Consider the following 21,986-nt stretch of genomic DNA (forward strand, 5'->3'; position numbering starts at 1 on the left):
TATATTAGGAACTGATTTCATTAAATTAGGAACTGATTTCTTTATATTTAATATTTTTTCTTTATTCTCAAGAACAATGATTTAACTACAGGAGACTTCACAAACAAACTCATCAATGACACATAATAAACTATTTAAAAAAAAAAAAGGAAATTGGCTAGACACCTAAAAAATATAGGGGAAGATCCAATCTGTTAGATGAAGTGTAGGTCCTTCACCTAAAAAAAAATGTAAATTAAATTAAATTTCTAGTGTATGGAAAAAAACACCCTCAATTAATATATAATTTTATATTAATGTAGTTAACAAATCCCATTAATCACTCTTTTCTCTCACCCACTCTCACGTGCATCTCTCTCTTATTCATTTACCCTCCATTTCTTCTCTCTTCTCTCTCTCCCTCCCACTCTTCTCTCTCTCTCTCTCTCTCTCTCTCTCTCTCTCTCTCTCTCTCTCTCTATCCCTTTTAATTTTTATCTGTAAGCAAATTTATAATTTATTCACATTATTCAATTGAATTTTATTCCGCAAACAGAAAAAAAAAAACTTAAATGCCAAATAAATTAGCAAATGAAATAGAAAACGGTAAATTGAAATTTAAAATATTAGATTTTTTATTGTTATTATTTGCGTATAGATGATGCATATTCTATTGTTCAATTTATTTGTTGCAATTAGATGATGCATATGCTATTTCAGTTTGTTGTTTGCTATTATATAAGTAGTTTGTTGTTTGCATTTCAATATAGATCATACATATCGTATTTTTTGGTTTGTTGTTCATAATTTTTAGATTTAGTCTTTAAAACTAAAAAATTGCAATTGCAATCTAAACTAGAAAAAAACTAAATTATAAGAATATTATAGGATGTACAACAACAATCTAAAAAGTGTCAATCAAAAATTATAATGATAAGTTTGCTAATAGGGTAATAGTTTTACAAGAAATTAAATTTGCGGCAAATAATATATTAAACTTTAAAGAACAAAGTGAATCTAAATCATTAAACAATATCTTTTGTCACTCGCACTCTCGAGGAACGTCTTCACATCAGCGACATCAACAAAAAATGGTCATCTTTGTTTCTTTATTCTGACACGTATGAGTTGAAATGCTTCCACGAGCATAAACATTTATCAGACACAAGAAATATCATAATATGCCGCTATAACTGTGAATTATGTTTTCTGTTTAAAATTCTCATCCTGCTTTCTCATCATGTATGTGCAAGGGTCAGGTAAACATACAATATAATGTACAATGTTGAACCTACAAATAATAAATTGCGAACTTCAATCACAATTTACTAATAGCAGATATTGTTGGTAATCTGCTATGAACGAGAATTTTGCCGAGGCGAGTTGTCTCTGTCCTTAAGACGAAATTTCCCCGCAACGGTGCTAACGGATTAAATGGAAATCGTCTCCCAAGATACAACGGCAAAACTTGGAATAGGAGCACTCCAAATCCGAAGTACGACGAACTGTACTTTGTGTAGAACTTTTCGAGAGAATCTGTAAAGGGAAGGCTGAATATGCAGTAGGCTTGTATTTGGATTGAAGTGAGGAATTCTGGGAATGTTAGGGTCTATTTATAAGGTTTGAAAAGTAGTGTCCTTTGGGGCAAAAAGGTACCTTTTGTTTGAATTGCACCATTTCGAATAGAGCCAATTGGGAGTAATAGCTGCACCATTTCGGGTTGAGCCTGAATGGTTCGGCCGCACCAATTCAGACCAATCGAGTGAATGGGTTAGAGCCCATGACCTAATGTTTTTGGCCCAAAAAGTAATGTAGTGATTTGGGCCCGAGCCCAAATCCAAATCCGATCCGTCCATACATACGAACGGCCGAGCCGGCGCGCGCGGGCACGATTTGAAACATATAACATATAGGCCTTTCTCCCAAACAAAGTTGAATGCCCAAAGGGCGTGACCCTTTGTCCCCATATTTTGATATAAATACAGCTCAGTACTTCTCTACTTTTCCAATGTGGGATAACTTAAAATCCCACTTTCCTTATATTTTTGGACTAGTAATTTTTCATTCACCACAAAATTGGTTCTAATCCAAAATTCATTTATGTACTCAATTAGACCGTACACTAACATTGATAAAAATTGTTCATGACTCAATTTTTAACCAATTTTCCCAACAGATATAAGGATGGCTGAAAAAGAATTGTGATTGCAAACGACATATACAAACAAAATACAAGCTGAAAGTATGCCAATAGAGAACTTCTTGCAACAAAGATTAGAGTACAATGTAAACCAAATTACTAGCAATATAATTCATAACTCAAGAACATCAACATACAATAAACATTATCATTCCAAAATATTTACAAAGTGCAAACTGTTGTAATATAGTATTTACTATAAATTTCATATTACATGTTAATTTGGAAAATGAAAAATGCAAATAGAAACTCAAAATAACGAAATTGCAAACTCAAACTAGCAACAATCAAACCTTTAATCTTAACACATTCAATGTGCAAATTTGAAATACAATTTGTTACATTTTTCCTGTGTTTACCAGTTTGCTCTTTGCATTTTGTTCAACTCATATTTTACTTTTCATTCAAAAGGTTGCATTTTGAAATTAATAAACATAAAAAAAATCGGCATTATCAAAAGAAATAATAAAAATATATATGCAAACCAGAATATCGAGATTAAAGGTTATGCACACTAATTTTTTGTTTCCTTTACACCATGACTGGCTATTATTTCGAGATTACAAGTTCTACAAACCAAAATATTCAGTATATGAATTTTTTGTTTGGATTTCACATTTTTTTCCAGTAAATGCACATTCTTTAATCCATAACTAAATGCAAACCAGAATTATATGACTTTGTTGTTTGGATTGCAGATCCTTCTCGCAAATCGAAAAAAAAAATGCAATCATGAGGCTAAAAATAATTAAAAAAATATTTAGTCTTTAGAACAAATTCTTTTTTAGATTTCAAACTAAATGCAAACAAAAAAAAAAATTTCATTTCTTAAGTTACCTAAACTTAATGGACTATATTACCCAAAATATGCATGCTTCAAAGAAACCAAAACAAAACTATAAAAAAAATGACAGTCAAACAACTCACTGCAAAAATTCAAACTGAAAATAGCAGAATGCGGACTCACACAGAGCAAAATGCAAACATAGAAATTTATACCTAATTTGAGGATTCGAAGTCATCATTTTCGCTGTCAGGGAAAAAACGGTTAAAATTTTGAAGCACAATATCAACATCAGTATGTTCTTAAATATGAGTTTTGCTTATACATGTGTTTACCATTATAAAAAATGCAAACAACAAACGAAGCAATAACAAACGATGTCTTCAACAACAAATAATCTCGACGTAGAAAACGAAAAAAAATCAATCAATATAATTCCACAAAGCAAACAAAAATTTAAAAACTGCAAACGATTCGAGGACTCTACCAGTGGCAGACGCGATGCAATATTTTTCTAGGGTTTTGGTATTGCTGAATGGATTTTTCGGATGTGAGGAATTTCAGCGTTAATTTGGGAGTGGACATTAATTTTGTATCTTTTGGGAGAGAAAAATATGGGATTAAAAGTCCTACAAAGTGGGCTATTATGTTGGGGCTTTATTTCCATATATTATTAGGGGTGTTTTTGACATATTATAATTAATGATTTTACTGGAAATTGAAAATTACTAGTTGGATTTATACACATGTAATCTCTTATAGGAGGACCTATAGCAAATTGCTCCTAAAAAAAATCCACACATGATTCAGATATTTGTAAAAAACTAAAATAGCCCCTCACATTTAAATATGTTCCAATTTCATCATTTAATTTAATATAACCTCAATTTGACCCCAAATTTCACAAAATATTTAATTTTGACCCAAAATACAATTTTATGGACAATTTCGTCCGTCACCGCCGGACTCCGGCGTTGACTTTTTTTTTTCTTTTCCCTTTTCCTGATTTTTCCGCAGGTTTTCGGCGTTGAATTTTTCGATTTTCTTGTAACTTTTTTTTTCTCCTAATTTTGCCACCCCATGTTTCCGCCGTTGATTTTTTTTTCTTCTTTTCTTTAAGATCTTTTTGTCCCCCGTTTAAACAGCAATATTGCTGTGATTGACAGTAATACTAACAATATTACTGTTAAACACAACAAAATTAACTTTACTACAGTTTAACACAATAAATATTGTTATATTAATCTCTAGGACAGTAATATTAACACAACAAAAATCATTATTATTGTGTAATAATGTAATATTAATATGTTGACCGTTCAATAAAGATAAACACAGAAACAATCCAAAAAACATAATATTACTGTGGTTGACAGTAATATTACTGTAACAACAATAATATTACCGCCAACCACAGTAATATTATTGTGTTTACAGTAATATTACAAATAGACAGTAATATTATTACGTTACTCAGTCAATAACTTAAACAAAACAAAAAACCCCAAGAAAAATAATATTGATGTGGTTGACAGTAATATTATTGTATTTACAGTTATTTTCCTATCAACGACAGTAATATAATTACGTCGACTTGTCAACAAATCAAACAAATTTAAAAAAAAAAAATAGTAATATTGTCGTTGACTCTAATTTGTACCGTCAACGACAGTACAATTACATAAATGTATTTTCATTTTTTTTTTATTTTTTATTTGGCCAAAAAACTTTATTATTCCATTAATATCGAAAGTTTTGGGGCCTCGTTAAAACCTTGTGGGCCGACACAAGAAAAAATAGTACCCCTACAATGGTAATAAAAAGCCAGAGCAACCCTAACTCTTCTGTTCTACAAAGACCCCAATAAGGGTGAAAAAGAAATATCGTAAGAAGACTACATATGAAGAGCAAACTTGCTGAAAATACAACGTCATCCCCATATATGAGTGATGTTAAGGCTTGCTGAAAATTCCAAAACGACCCCCTTTTTAGCGCTTATATGTATACAAGACCCACAAATTGAGGTAAAATTGTCAATCTTGAAATTGACGCTATCAATCCTCCATCTGATCCATCCAAACTTCAATCTCTGCATCATTTGATTCGACGGAAGTTATGCGTACCATCCCGGTCTAAAACAATGAGAGCTCTAATATTCCGAGGAAGTTGCTTTGCCTCGTCATATTGCTTCCTATCTCGACGAGTATAAGCTACGTTAGCTAATCCATCTGCCACTTGATTTTCTTCTCGAAATATATGAAGCAGCCACCAGTCTCCCATGAGCTGTCTTCTGATCTTGTGGGTTGTATAGTATATCTCCCATGCACATGCGGCTTTCTTGTGAACCATATCAACTACCCATTGAGCATCCGATTCCACAACAAGTTTGTGGATACCCAAGTGTTTGCATAAGTGAAATCCATCCAGAATAGCTTGAGATTCGACAGTAATCAACGACCTTTTTCCATAAAAACCCCATCTTGTCTCGTAGAATTCCCACCCCCCCCAGAAATTTCATCTCCATGCACAGAACCGTCTAATCCGCTCCTTGAACCTCACGTTCAAATTATGAATAATAACCCTACCTAACGAACACTACAAGAAAAATGGTTTTTAACAACTTAAATTTAACAACGTGCAGCCAAGGAAAGTTGTTATATTATATATTTAACAACATGCGTTTAATGAGTGTTGTTGTTAGTACTGAAAAAATATATTTAACAACAATCGCATTTTGCACCTTGTTAAAGTAGTTTACTACAAGACGGGAATACATGTCGTAAAATCTCCATCTTGAAATTGTAGACAACAACGTGTTTGCGCGCCTTGTGGATTAATGTAACTGTAACAAGATACGGCGCATGTTGTCGAATTAGATTACTTCAAAACATTTTGTAGTGCCATAACTTCAACATATTTTTTAATTAGATTTACAAGTAATAAATTAGGAATTAAGTTACTAATACTAACATTATTTAAGAAGCTAATTATGTTTGTTATATAAAGTTCTAATTATTGAACATCTAAGCATTACAATAAAGTTAATATATATTTGTTTATTTTTTTAAACATAAAATATATTTATATTTTTAATATAACAGTATAAAAAACAGTAAAAATAAGATGTCGGGAAAAAAAAAAGTAAAAATACACAAGAATTATAACAAACAATTTAATAAAATATCACTCTGTATAGACGGTAGTTTCCTTTTTCATATTCCCTAATTTTCTTTAATTTTCCCTATTTTCTCTATTATTCCTTTTCCTCTTGCCCTGTTCCTCTTTCCATCTCCTCTCGCTAGACAGAAAACCTAAGGCTATGTTTGTTACCGTTTTCGAATTCTTTCCACACTTTCCCCAAAATGAAAATTATCTTTCTACACTATTTTCAAAAACTTTCCCCAAAACAAATTCAAATATTTCTCTCTCTAACAAACATGATTTGACCGCTACAGTGAAAATTGTCTTCACTAAAATACAAAATCAAATCACTTTATCTTTTAAATTCTTCTTCCAAAATACTTTTTTCCAACACCTTTCAGACATGATTTGACTTGCTACAGTACAAATTGTCTCCTCCCAAAACACAAACAAACTTTATTTAATTTTCAAATTCTTCTCCCAAAACATCTTTCCCCAAAATAATATGGAAATGGAAGCCCAAAAGCTTACCAAACACAGCCTAAAACTCTCGCTACGGCGATTCTCTCTCATCGCGACGGTTCTCTACCTCGTCGTTCCTAAAAGACCAAATATCACCAAAACAGAATTCATTGAACTCCAGATTTGAAGAAGTTTTTGCTGCAATACCTGTAAAAAACGTGGTACCACTCTCGCTTCCTGCTTACTCGCCCATCTATTTTGAATTAGGTAAAATTATTCACTTCTTGATCAATTTAATTTTACAGTGATGTTTTGGCGGAATACTTTTTTTCTTCCGATTCTTCAATTTTCAGATTATATGTGTAAAGGTTCAAGTTTTAATTTGGTGGAGTATCCTGTTGTTAATGCTACAATTTTGAGTGGTTATTCCACTAAATGTAGTGAGTTAATTTTAAAATTTACATATTTTCCAACAATTTTGTTCAATAAGAAGTCTGATGCCATTAAATGTAATCAATTGGAAGTGAATAATCCATGTTGCAAACAATCGGAACAAATAGTTCTCATTCCGTGTTTTGTGGGTACTCTTTTGATAGAGAGGTGTCTAAAATTTAGGTTTGAGTTAAGGGTGTGCAGTACTATGAATGGGTTGTATTCGTTTTAAGATATTCGAAATAAGTTTGCTGGAATATAAATAATTTGCTAAACTAAATATATGCCCTTGCTTTATTTGTTATTTTCTTGTGAATTTATGTCATTGGATATATTTTTTACCAGAAAGAGCAGAATGAATTGACCAATACTCTTCCAATATCAGTGGTAATTCTTGTGGTTTGTCAAAGGCAAAATAAATCGAGCAAGCAACATTGTGCTTGCATGGTGCATTTGGACTGGACTAAGAAACTGCTTGGATCATTAGGAATAAACTGCCTCGAGCTAAAGGTGATGATGAGTGCTACATTATTAAGAGCATACATGTTGCTGACGTCATTCTTGCCACACCACCAGCGGTTAGTTAGTTGCGAGACTTATTTTCCTATTTTCATGTGATCTTATTATTTCTTAAAATAACGTTTCTTGCAATCCTAAAATGCAATCAGGTGTTTTATCCCGTGTTCGTTTGCTAGTTATTTATGCTACAAAGTACAATCCAATTATCAATGACTTGGGTAATATTTATTGTTCATCACCTTCTTGATTAAAGTTACTTGCATTCTGAAATTTCAATATATGAGGATAATTTACCGTATTTTACTTTTCGCAGCGGCATGGGTGATAGGTTCACCTCGGGGGATTAAAACGTCAGCCCAAATCTTATACATGGTGAGTATGAAAGTGATCTCATTTCTTGTCATTTTAAATATACTTAAACTTTCTTGTTTGCATGTTTTATGAGTACAGTTGTGTGGCCAAGAAGTTCTGTCAAAATGATAAGTGAAGGTATTATTCATTGACAACTTAACTTTTAAAACGTGTTATTTTGGTACGTACACATATTATTTCATTTTAATTGCTATCCTTTTTTTGTCATTGGTGTTAGACAGATTTGGAATATCTCCATTGTCGCGAAAGAAACTGAAGACAAGGGAAATCGAAGATTAGATGAAGTTCGACTTATATAGAATGTGAGTTTAGACTATGTTATAAGACTGCTACAAGTTAAATGTAAATAAATTAGTTTAGTCTTATCTATTGTACTGTACTTTGAGTAGATCGACTTTAATTCGATTAGACCATGGATGGTATTGTGAATTTGACGATTTAATGTTGAATTACTTTGTTTGTTTGACATTTCGATTTTGTCAATGTAAAATAATTGATTGAAAATGTAAATGGATGGTGAAATTTGTGAACAATATTGCATTTGTTCAGCAGGCCGAAAATGAATACAATTTTCACAACAACATGAATAGCAAATTATTAATGAATTAATAAAATATTTGTAATCACACTATAACAACATGCGATGTGCATCGTTATATTTCTTTCAACATGATGCATTTAAATGTTGTTGTTGTGTATGACAACATGCTTTGACTTGTTGTCATAAAACTTATAACTACCCACCTGTGCATCTTGTTAATTACCTGTGACAACATGCATGATGGATTGTTGTCGAGTTTATACAACGGGCATTTACTTGTTTTACAGCGTTGTGTGTACGTTGTCAAATGTGCCGAGGATTTAACAACATGTTGGTCAACAACGTTCGGCTGCGTGTTGTCTTAACCCTTTCACAACACACGTCAAGTGTTGTTAAAACACCTTTTTCTTGTAGTGAGTTGAAGACCGTTTGATCACCTAGGCTTCATTGAGAGTGCGCAAATTGTTGGTTATATGCCTGATTATAGTCCCCTTATTCATCGGAATTTCCTCAAAAATGGCCTTGCATCTACTCTTCCATATTTCCCAACACCCAATCATAAGAATTCCGAGTGCCAACATTCCTTCCTGAGCGTCGGTGCTAAATCCTTCTGTCCATGTTTTGATCAGATGAGAGATAGATGCATATGTATGAGATTTATGCCACGTTCTCGCATAGTAACTCCACACTCCATGGGCTGCATCTGAGTGAATAAATAAGTGATTTAATTAAGATTTCCTGTTATTGCTAATAATTGCTCATAATCCTAACACAAATCATATAATTGTATAAAAAAAACAACACATAGACCTATACGTAGACTATAATAGACTATGAATATTTGGCAGTCATGAAGATGACTATAATATACTATGTCCTGTTATTCCAACACCAACTACGAATATTGTGGTTATGTATACAATCGACTATACTTAAGCATTCACATCAAATAACTCGGACCTTCATGAATATGCAATTTGCAAACACAGATACGATCGATAATAAATCATTAACAATATATACCAATATGTAAACATAATTCACATCTTAGCAAAAATTCAAAAAGCCCAGAAGATGCACCTCGAGTCACTCAATAAACCATACAAGTTCGATAGTTGCACATCAAATTCCTCAAAAATAATATCCAAATTATTGTGAATGGTTATACCTTTGATTTCACAATACGCACAGTCTGCTAGTGTCGAACACAACATATCCAAGTTTTAGTCAATCACATTATCGTAGTAGACTTAATTATTCACCTCCACAAATCAGCATCAAATTGCATTCATTTACAAGGAAAATGTTAGAAATTGAAATTGCGAGAATGAATTTTTTATTAGATAGTGGTTGAGAAGAATCGAAAAAAAGAAACGAGAAGAGAAAAAAATTAGGTTGAGGAGAAAAATGGGAAGAACAAGAATATACAAGAGAGAGACGCGAGGAGAAATGTTGGTAGGGGAGAAGAATCGGGAGGAAGATAGAGGAAAGAGAAGGAACGTGATTTGTTTCCATTCCCAATAACTGTTACCATAAGGGAAGTCTTGGGATAAAATAAAAAACATCGTCCGTCTTTCAAATTTATCCATGAATGAGGGATTTAGTTCAGAAAAAAATATTAGGGTTGTATCCCACATCTAATTATGTTTGGTTTAAGGGGCGGGCCTCTAGCATATTACCTCTATATTATATTATATAGTGTATATATATATATATATATATATATATATATATATATATATATATATATATATATATATATATATATATATATATATATATATATATATATATATATATATATATATATATGGGATTATTAGCAAGACCCCCCTCATCTAGGAAATGTAGTTAAGTAAACCTCCCCTCCCAAAAATAATTAGAGAAAACCCCCTTTGTTAGTATTCCACCAAATGTTATTTTTATAATCTCAAATCTACCCTTAATTGTCAATGTATTATTTTAAAACCCTAATTCCACGATTAGCAAATCCTCTCCCAATTCCTCGACGAGCAAATCCTCTCCCAATTCCACGACGAGCAACAGCAGAAGCAGCGGCGGCGGAATAACCGCGCCGGCGAGGCGGATTTGGTTTGCGACGCTGCGGAGTCGTGTTGCGGCAACAACTTCGACGAAATCGACCGGCGCGGGCTAGCATTGGCGGAGAGCGCTGCATCGGACGACGCAAACATCGGACGACGCAAACATCGCCGGAGACGGATGAATTAATAATAATAATAATAATAATAATAATAATAATAATAATAATAATAATAATAATAATAATAATAATAATAATAATAATAATAATAATAATAATAATAATAATAATAATAATAATAATAATAATAATAATAATAATAATAATAATAATAATAATAATAATAATAATAATAATAATAATAATAATAATAATAATAATAATAATAATAATAATAATAATAATAATAATAATAATATATTAATAATAATAAAAAAATAGTGTTACGAAATTCAAGTCTTCTTCAACAAAAAAAAAAAAAAAAAAAAAAAAACAAACAGGAAAGAAAAAAGAAAAAAAGAAATGAATAAAGAAACAATGTCTGCATCTGACATAAAATTCCTACTTAAATGCATACCCTAAGCTTTATCAGTCTTCGGCTTCATCTTCAAACCAATTGGAAAATAGAGAGTACTCCGATACGGAATGTATCTACCGCCATTTACATCACTCTCTACAAAGCATTCTTCAACCGTATTCTCATTAGGGCTATAGCACACAAATTTGTTACGCTCTTCTTGAACGACAACCTTATTTTCAACGAAACATAGCGGGGTCCACGTATACGGAGGCTTAAAAACCCCAACGGTTATAAACTCCTTCCAGTTAGTACTATTGTCCTTAGTCCATATTTGAACACTTTTGTCTTGATTGTTGTAGCAGCACAAACATAGGCTTCCTCTAAAAGTATCCAATCGAATCAACTGAAATTTGTCTTCGTCACTTAGTTGTTCGGGCTTTTGCAACCTCTTGATCTCGTTGGTTCTTGGATCGAAATACACTAACTGTATACCTGAAGTATGACTGCCCTCCCCGAAAATCCAGTAGGTAGCTCCATCGAGGAATATACCCGAACCCGTACCGCCAACGTTATAGTATTCCGTTCCGAAATCCTTCTTCGTCCAAGAATCTTTATTACACGAATAAATTTCGTATTTTGTTAGGGAAACAAAGACAACCTTGAAATCGGCCGTTATTTGGTCGTAGCAAATCCCGTAATCAAGAATGTACCTTTCACCAAACTCACCCTGGTTTATGCGAAACGTCTCATGAGTTGATGGATTCCACAGCGTGTATTTGTCGTATTTGTACGTGGTCAAGAGTAGCACGCCGTTGCATTCGCATAATATTGTGTTGTAGTAGCCGTTGGGAATATTCTTCACGAATATTACTCCGGGGTCGACTTTTCCACCTTCGAATTTAACCATAGGAAACCCTCCATTAGCGTTGTCTTTATATCTACTTAGAAAGAGATTATCCGGGGAGGTTTTCAAGGAATGGAGATGAGTTTGATTGAATACGAGATCGGAGATTAAAGTATTCCATGACTTTGATACTGCTTTGAATCGAAGAAGAGATTTAACTGATAATAATTTCAACAGTATAATTTCGATGATCTCCGGCGGAATATTTGATGGTGATGTTTTCGCTAATTTTCTTGCCATGGTTTTTTTTTTTAAATGATGTGTTCTTTGTTTTAGGGTTTCTACTTCTAGAGCTATATATATAGCTAGGTTTTGCTGTGTAACATGATTTTCGGCTTCTTCTTTATGGCCCAGCCCAACATACAATAATAACCTAATTTGATGCTGCCATGTATTTTATTTTTCTTTCGACTTTTTTATTCTTTATATATGTTTTGTAGTATTGAAATTTCGCCTGTAATTTTTGATTCAATGTGGTTTGTTATTTACCAAGTCTTTAGGAAGTGTTGAGGTTGAGGGTACTATAATGCAACTTCTCCGGGCATGCTGGTACTTTAGAAATATTAATTTTATTATATTTCATTTTGTTAATTTACGTATTATTAGTTGGATTTAATTAACACATAATAATGTATTTTATGAAATGCTTTAATATATTACTTATAAAACAATGTGTGTTATATACGCCAGCGCTTTTGACGTAAAGACACTTTTTTACCATAACTTTTTACCTTTTTTACTTTAAGTTTTTAGTTTTTACCATTTTACATTTTTTTTTCTAAATCCTATAATCCTTTAAAAACCGAATTTGAACATTCATTTAGAAAAAAATTAGATATTCAACAATTTCTGAAATCGATCCAACAAATATAGACCATGAGGTAATATTTTCGTTTTTTCTCGAATCTTCAAGTACTCGTGTGATATTACACGAGCATGCCATGTGCTCTCGTAATATCACACGAGTACTTGAATTTATTTATTTTTTTTCTTGTGGTCGTGTGATTTTGCGCGGCCACATGCCATGTGCTCGTGCAAAATCACAGGAGAAGATGAATAATTGTTCGTGTTATTTTACGAGAGAACCGTCTCAATGGTCGTGTAAAATCACGCGAGATCTGAGTCGGTGCTCGTGTAAAATCACGCGAGCACATTTTCTTTTTAACTTTTTTTTTTTAAATAATATATATTTTGGTTACCTTATTTATTTGAAAACATCAAGTATACATAAATGTGATGAAGATACGGAAACATCCGAGTTACATGATTTTAGTCAACTTTTCATAATTTCTACTGCATTCGAGAGTAAAGATGCACTGGTTGAGTACCGATTTACTGCCCTCTACCTCGTCTCCATCCTCAGTGGAGGTATTACGCAGCTCACAATTTACTTGCCTTACAAGATTTTTACGCTGATCAACTAGCTTTGTGGACGACATTAGGTACTAGGCATAGGTAGATTTGGCGTATTTTTTTTTATGTTTTTGTATGTTGAACTTTGTTACTGTATTTGGATATTGAACTTATCTATAGCATTTTGATGTTGAACTTTGTTATTTGGATTGTTTTTTCATATTTTGTAACATTAAAAACAGAAAAAAATAATATATATATATATATATATATATATATATATATATATATATATGGCAAATTACCAAAACCCCCCTGAGGTAAGCCTAAATAACGAAAATCCCCCCCATGTTCTCGTAATTACGAAAACCCCCCTTGACTAACGGTTGACCGAATTTTTTGTCTGCTGACGCGCGCGTGCTGTGCACGCGCACCTCCACTTTTTTTTTTTTTTTTTTGCTGACGCGCGTCTGGCGCGTGTTCTCCACGCGCGCGTGATGTGCACGCGCGCCAATTCCTCTTTTTTTTTTTTTTTTTTTTTTTTTTCTTTTGGCTGACGCGCGCGTGCTGTGCACGCGCGCGCATCAGGCGCGTGTTCTCCACGCGCTCGTGTTGTGCACGCGCACCAATTCCGTTTTTTTTTTCTTTATTTTTCTTTTCCTGACGCGCGCGCGCCCCGAGGGGCTTGGGTGATGGCTTGGCTTGGCTTACTTCTTCTTCTTTTTTATCTTCTTTTTTCTTCTTCTTTGATTTTTTTTTTCTTTTTTCTTCATCTTCTTCTTTTTTCATTTTCTTTCTTATTTTTCTTTCTTCTCATCTTCTTCTTTTTTCTTCTTTTTCTTTCTTCTCATCTTGTTCTTTTTCTTTCTTCTCATCTTCTTCTTTTTTCTTCTTCTTTGATTTTTTTTTTTTTTTTCTTCTTCTTTCTTATTTTTCTTTCTTCTCATCTTCTTTTTTTTCTTCTTCTTTGATTTTTTTTCTTTTTTCTTCATCTTCTTCTTTTTCTTGGGTCTCGCGTGCGCGATTTTACCCCCCTTTTTTTTTACTTTGGTGGTTGATGTTCACCCCTTGGGATGTTATATTTTTTGAGTAGAGAGATTATACTCGTCTCTTGAGATGTGATGTGAATCCACTTGGGGTTGAAAGGTAAGGGTGATGCCCAACCTTGGGATGGGTTAACTACCCACTGTAGGATGAGGCGCTCGAGACCTATGGTCTGAGGTGGATGCACACGGTTGTGTCGTTTGCTTCAGTGACAACACGAGTTGAAGTTTTCGTTGTCGTATGCTGGAGGTCCTTATCGGTTATCTGAACCGTTAGACGAGCAAGTAGAAGTTGATATTGTTGAAGTTTCGGCGATCATACGCTAAAGGTCCTCTTCGGTTATCTGAACCGTTCGAGGGGGGGCGGAAGTAGGCCCCCTGAGAGTCGATGACCCATGGCGAACAAAATATTTTGGGGGCACTATAAATCCCCAGGGAGTCGATAACCCTTGGCGAACGAAATATTTTGGGGGCAGATGTAACCCCCAGGGAGTCGATAACCCTTGGCGAGCGAAATGTTTTGGGGGCACTGTATAACCCCAGGGAGTCGATAACCCTTGGCGAACGAAATATTTTGGGGGCAGATGTAAGCCCCCAGGGAGTCGATGGCGGTGGTTCCATAGGTGGCTCCACATGTGGAGCAGGTGTTGGTATCGTGTTGGGAGCATTTGCTCCCATCGTGGCGATATATTGGGTTACGGCCTCTGTGGCAGCGCGAGTTGAAGCTTCTGCTATCATGCGTTGGAACGCATCCTCGGTTATTTGAACCATTCGAGGAGCAGGGAGTGGTGGATCGACGAGTGGTGGGTCCCGAGGGGGGATCACCTGAACCTCGCGAGGCGGATCCATGGGACGTGGAGGAGGTGGCAAGCCAGAGCCTCCACGAGGTGGGAGGTCGTTAGCTGTGTTATTTTTTCTCCGAGCAGACGCCTCAGGAGGATCTTGTTGGCTACGTGATCTGGTTTGCATCGTTCCCACAGACGGCGCCAAAATGATGATGCTAATTACTTAGATCACCTGGGGTAGTGGAGAAAACAAACTGGGAGAGCAAAGCGGATCAGTAGCTTGACAACTTGATGATCCTGAGGTACCTGCGATCATAGAACACGTGAACTAGGCCGGGGTTGATCCGGCGGAAACCCCTCCGACGCTCAAGTCAGACGTGCTGATCATAGAAAATAGTCCAGAGAATACAATTAATAGTATTGCTCAGATAATAGGACTTACCTTAAGGAATGAGTTCAAACCTTTATTTATAGCTTAGTTGAGATTGTTGGGCCCAAACCTTACTTGAAGGTGATTGGACCTTGGTGATAATGGTCTTCGATATTGGGTTCGTGGCCCAGTAGGTAAATAATTTGTAGGCCCATTGGGTTGGGCCAATTAGGCATATCATCTCACCCATCCTCCACTACCACTACATTCTCCAGATCCGCCTCCCACAACATCTTTGAACCTTTAGTTTCCAACCTTCCCCCAGTCTCCTATTTCAACGGCGGTGGCGGCGATAAGGCATAACAAGATAAGAGAAAAGAACAAAAAGATGCAATTTTTGGACCTTTAGTAGGTTTGGCCGTTATCAAATTCACCGCCGTCGAGAGAAATCGCTTGGAGATATTGTAGATAGACGGTTGCTGTAATTGGGGCTGGGTTATGCTCGGGTTATGCGGATTCGGTTATGGGATGGGGATTGCAGAAGAAGAGGTGGTGGTGGTGGTGGTGCTGAACTTCTCTTTTCTTGTTTCGGTTGGGGTTATGGGGGTGGGGAACGGGGAGAAGATGATGACCTCTCTTATTATTTATTTTTTCTTTTTTTTTTTTAATGATATATTATATTTTTTACATTATTATTTTGCAATTCTTGAAGTTATAATTTGGTCCTATAAGTTTAGGCTATTCATAATTTAACCAACAAGTTTTTTGTTTTTTATATAAAATGGTGTTTATGACATTTCACCATAAAAAGTCGCACAACCCCTGAGTGAGTGATACGATTTGCCTCCAGGGGTCTTGATGCCCTGACTTTGTTAACAAAAAGGGGTGTTGCTAAGTTTTTTTTTTACAGGGGTATTTGCGAATTAGAAATAACACATGGGTGGTATTTGCAATTAACTCTTACTATAATAGTAGTACTTCTATGGTATATAATAAGAAAAGTTTGCAGTAATTGAAAGAATTGAATGCTTCAATTCGTGATATAATGAAATTGTATAAATTTTACACACTCGAGGTGACTGAAAAGTTAGTTCGAATCGCGGAATATTTTGAGAGGCACAATAATTATTATAAGACGAGATACTAAGTTCGTTGTTCAAACACTCAACTTGGTGGATGATATGGATGTAGATGTTGACCAAATTGAAGAAGAAATGGTCGATGAAGAGGTAAAAATTGGCATAACTGAGATTCTAGATGCAGGAGTACACGCACGCTCACCTTCCTAGTAATATCAAAAAGATATATATTGAAGCTTAGCTATTTTGAAGCTCGTCACATTTTTTTGGGAAGCAAATGGTAGTATATTGAACTTTGTACTCATTCATTGATCAGTTTCTTCATGAAATTCAAGTTTTCTTCACAATAATAAATAGATTAAAGATCACACACTAATTATCCCGAGCAAAATAATTTCGAAAACAACTTACCAAAATGAAATAAGTCAATTAACATCGAACACAGATCACCAGCAAAAAAATAGAATTTCTTAGGGTAAAAAAAGAAGAAGAAAAAGAAGAAGAATTGTATTACAATCTTTTATTCCACTAATTCTCAAAAGCTATCACTCCGTCGTATGGAGTCCCCCTGTGCCTTTTTGCCGTTTTAGGCTATCTTTAGTAATTTTATATAAATATAGTAGAAGAATAAATCAAAAATTCGTAATTTTCAAAAATTAAAAAAATTCTACATATCCTTTGAATTCCAATCCAAAAAATATCCGGAAAAATTGGAAATAGGATTTTTCGGAAATCGGAATCATAAAAAATAATAATAATAAAGTGTTCCAAATTAAAAAAAAAAATCCGATCAAAATCGGCGTAAAATGGAAATTATATTCCGACTTTCACCCCTACCCTTGGCAGATTGTCCGGGAAGGATGTGATAATTTGGCACTACGAAAAAAAAAAAAAAGTTATATTTAAATTGGTTAAGAGGAGACGAAAAAAGCAGCATAATTCAACCAAAAAAAAAATCCTAATATGAATATTCAAGAAAATCACATTCACTAACTTATCAGATTATTAAAAATGTCAATTAACTCCTAGTAACAAAAACAAAACAGTGTCTGCATCCATCTAACATATAATATCAAAATAACTAAATGCATAAATACTTCTCTAAGAAAAAGCTCAAGTAAATATTAACCTGGACTGCTAATGCTAAGCTTTAATCGTCGCCGGGGAATAGAGACTATTCCGATATGGAATGGCTCTACCGCAATTTACATCAATCTCTAAAATCACTTCGACCGTCGTCTCATTAGGGCTATAAAATGCAATTTTGTTATTCCTTATCTGAATGACAACCTTATTTTCCACGAAAAATATTGGTCTAGACCAAAAATACGGAGGGTTAAAATTCTCAACGGTTATAAACTCCTTCCAGTAATTAGTACTACTCTCCCCCGAATCAATGCCCTTTTCCTTTATCCACACTTGAACACTTTTCGTTACTTTGTTGTAACAGTACAAACAAACGCGTCCCCTCAAACAACCCATGTTAACTAAAAGATACTTGTCGTGATTACTCACTTGTTCGGGCCTATGCAAAACCTTGAGCTCGTCGGTTCTTGGATCGAAATACACTAATTGTCTACCGGACCGATTCGTGTTGTCGCCCAAAATCCAGTAGGTAGCTCCATCGACGAATAAACCCGAACCCGTACCCCCCACGGTATGGTATTTTCTACCGGGCTTCTTCGTCCAGGAATTGTTGTTACACGAATAAATTGCGTATTTCCTTAGGAAAATAAAGATAACCTTGAAATCGCTCGTTATTTGGTCGTAACAAATCCCGTAATCCACTATATAACCTTCGTTCAAGTCGCACTGGTTTATGAGGAACATCTCGCGACGAGTTGATGGATTCCACAGCGCGTATCTATCGTATTTGCACTCACCGGGGAGGTAGAGGTTGGTCAAGAGTAGCACGCCGTTACATTCGCATAATATTCTGTTGTAGCCGTTGGGAATATTCTCCACGAATACTTCTCCGGCGCGGACTTTTCCACCTTCTTCGAATTTAACCAAAGGAAACCCCGGATGTTTATTATTATGTATGTACGAACTTATTAAGAGATTATTATTCGGAGAGTTGTTCGAGGATTGGAGATGATTTTGAATGAATAAAGGATCGGAGATTATAGTATTCCATGACTTTGAAACTGCCTTGCATCGAAGAAGAGATTTAATTGATGGTAATTTTAACAGGATGATTTCGATTATCTCCGGAGGAATATTTGATGATGATAATGATGATGATTTCTTCACAGATTTTGTCGCCATGTTTTTTTTTCGTTTACTATGCTGTATGCAGAGCTTTGAGCGGATGAGTGACTAGGGTATTGTTCTGTAAAAGTCTTCGACTTTTATTTCACCTCTGGTTTTCTATTTCACCCTTTTAAGCTCAACTCAGATGCTAACATAGAGAATAGAGTAGGTTGAGGGGTTATTTATATTTAATTAATAGAAGACTCCTAATTAGAGCAGTAATCTAGTTTCCCTTCCATTAAAACTCTAATTAAGTATTAGGCTTATTTAGGCCCATCTAGGAGAATGGACTTGATTTCTTTATCCGGCATGTTTTGGGCCCTAGTATATATATATATATATATATATACTTACTAGTGAGGCCACACCGCGCCACGCGCGGTATCTATGCCCTGTATAGCTGATTTAATTCGATTGTTATACAACGAGAACTATACTATAGTTATAGTATACATCAAACAAAATAAAAACACATAATTAAATGACAATTAGCAAGTGCTCACTATAAACAAAAACATAATTATCAATAAACAATCCAAACCTAGAAGCATAGTAATTACAAATACACATAGTACAGGATGAACATTCCATGATGGTGATTTAACAAGTGTCAAATTTGATATTTGGACATTTATAGAGTACATTATTTCAATTAAATAAGGTCTAGTTTACTAATTCTCCCTTGTTGAATTCTTCCATCAGGATTTCACCCTGCCCATTAATGGTGTGCCATTATCCCCTGAAAAAAAAAATCAGGTAAAAAAATAATAATTCCAGAAGAAGAAAGGGACATCTTGTAATGCATTCTTGTCACCAAGGGCATTCTTGTCTTTGTCATCATCATCATCATTAGCAGCAATGCATGCTTCCTCTGGTAATCTGAAGCTTAAACAGTACATTGCCTGCACAATATATACAAATCCATTACCAAAAATAATAATAAGAATAACATTATTCCATGCTAACAAAAAACTCGACTGTCACAATATGGTACCTTGTTAGAAAGCCCCTATTTTATTGTTGTTGTTGTACTCACGAAACAGAGATGGGGTTGTGCAAAAATACATCCAATGACTGATGATTGACAAGCAGAGAACGCGCAGAAGCAGACTGACAACCGCCGAAAGCAAGCGCGTGTAATTGATGAGAACATAACTCGCGTGAGTGTGTGAAATAAAAATGGGAATAGAAAAGGCGTTTGCGCTGAAGTTGGATCTTTTTTTTTCTCCATTAGACGACGTCGTTTTGTGTGCGTTTTGTGTTAAAATAATTAGAAATGTAATATTATTGCACTGTTCATTCGAGGCCTACATCTTTATAGTTTGGTAATATATATATATATATATATATATATATATATTGAAAGAATTTATGGTCCCGAATTCGTTTAATACAGAGGTGTTGTCTTAAGTGTTATGACACTTGAACAAACATGCAGCGGAATTCTAAATACAAAAGAACAATACTTAGAATAAAAAATGTTCACAAGTAAAGACTTGTGAATTTGCCCTTTACAGGACGAAAAAAAATATATTAAAAACAGTATTCCAAGAATACAAACGGAAGAGGTGCGAAAACTTCTTCCTTACAAATGAATCATACTCATGATCATTCTTACAATCAAATCTAGATACTAAAAGAAAAATATTAAAAATTCTAGATTTCAAAGAATGTACTCATAAGGAGTACGTACAACATATCCTAGAAACACACTAAAATTCTCGAGATTAAAACTTCAGCTCTCTTTTTTGTTTCTTCGAAATCTGTATTATTCTTGAGTCTTGAGTTTGGTATTTATAGACTTTCCAAGCTTCCACTACTCAGCCCATGATCTGCAAGAAAACCAACCACAAGAGCACTCAAGAAAATGGGTTAGTGGGTTAGTTAGGAAGTTAAAATAAAATCCACAATTAAACCCACTAAGCACTACTTAGCCCACTAAGTCATAACACTTAGCCCACTAAGTCATAACTAAAATTTAGTTTGAAAGTAAGAGAGTTAAAAACACTTTTGTTTAAAGAACAACGTGTTTCATATATATATATATATATATATATATATATATATATATATATATATATATATATATATACTAGGTACGAGCACCGCGCAAGGCGCGGTGCCCCTGCACGGTGCAATTTTTCGACTATTTGTGTCCGATATTAAAAGATCGTTTTATGTCCGATAGTGAAGGATTGTTTGCCAAGAATAATGTAGCAGTTTCCTAATGTTCACTAAACACAAATTTTGCAGAGATAAATTGTTCTCTAAACTATGAAATCTTTGCATTAAGAATGTATATATATCAAAAGAGAAGGGAACATAAACCACAATATATCATTCTCGAGTATATGGGAGGTCATAAATTAAACTAAGATGCCTATGCAGGTATAACATCATTTAGAAGTTTGACGAACAAAATATACACATTGAGGTTTGGCGTGGATTTGCTAAACAACTATCGCCCTACAGTTCTTCCATCTATTATGTGCCTTTACGCGTGACAACCTTTTCGGCAACAACGGCATTTGCAAAAACAATAAAACTAAAGCTATTTCGATAAGGAAAAAATTGCCTGATCTATTCACCAAGGGACCATCCGATCTTTAATAGATCGAAAATCAACAGCTCGATAATGCAAAACCCCTGCAAATCTCGAACCTTAAATGTCCTACTAAGAAAAAATACAAATAGAAAAATAAAAACCAATGAACACAGAAAATCGAAAGATAAATGAGAAATAAACTAAAAGTAGCACGATTATAACAGATATAAAAGTAGAAAAGATGATCATTACTCATTAGTATGCTATCAATGCTGGTCTGTCAATCCCGGTAATTAGCACTGCCCGCGGAATGAATTTTTTTTTTACAGTCCAAAGCCATAGAGCGAAGAACAGAAAAACATCAACTTCAAATACAGAAATATAATTTTGACAGATACAGAAGTATAATTGCTTCTATTAAAAAAATTGCTTCCATTAAAACAAAATTGCTTCGATACTGAACACCTTTTCTTAAACCGAAGAAAATAATTATTAAAAAAATATAAAAGCAAGTTTTTTTCTTTTTTCAATAATTTAGTCTGCACAGGTTTTAGCATCTATTAACAATGAATAGTGGTTTAAACTATATTTATATATGATCAATAAACTTATGACTTTTAAATTACTCGCACGCAATCGAATATGATAAATGCTTGCGAAAAG

General features: G+C 34.2%; 2 protein-coding genes and 1 long non-coding RNA gene across 4 annotated transcripts; 1 reads left to right on the forward strand and 2 right to left on the reverse strand.

The window, feature by feature from the left end:
- Positions 1–6,283: 6,283 nt before the first annotated feature.
- LOC148770701 (uncharacterized) lies at positions 6,284–8,355 on the forward strand. Of its 2 annotated transcripts, none has more exons than XR_016031284.1 (6): positions 6,284–6,833; positions 7,344–7,576; positions 7,667–7,735; positions 7,831–7,889; positions 7,968–8,006; positions 8,107–8,355. It is a non-coding gene; the product is annotated as an uncharacterized LOC148770701 (long non-coding RNA). The 2 variants fall into 2 exon arrangements; XR_016031283.1 differs by having other exon boundaries at positions 8,111–8,355.
- Positions 8,356–11,049: 2,694 nt separating this feature from the next.
- Positions 11,050–12,135, reverse strand: LOC148770702 (F-box/kelch-repeat protein At3g06240-like). Its single transcript, XM_088818010.1, has one exon. The coding sequence runs from the start codon at positions 12,133–12,135 to the stop codon at positions 11,050–11,052; it is 1,086 nt and encodes a 361-aa protein (XP_088674136.1).
- A 5,533-nt stretch (positions 12,136–17,668) lies between these two features.
- LOC148770703 (F-box/kelch-repeat protein At3g23880-like) lies at positions 17,669–18,793 on the reverse strand. The gene has a single exon (XM_088818011.1). It carries the CDS (start codon positions 18,791–18,793, stop codon positions 17,669–17,671), a length of 1,125 nt encoding a protein of 374 aa, XP_088674137.1.
- Between the last annotated feature and the right edge of the window lie 3,193 nt (positions 18,794–21,986).

This window comes from Erythranthe guttata, chromosome 5, assembly GCF_056151865.1.
Source record: "Erythranthe guttata isolate IM_541 chromosome 5, IM_541, whole genome shotgun sequence".
Lineage (NCBI taxonomy): Eukaryota > Viridiplantae > Streptophyta > Magnoliopsida > Lamiales > Phrymaceae > Erythranthe > Erythranthe guttata.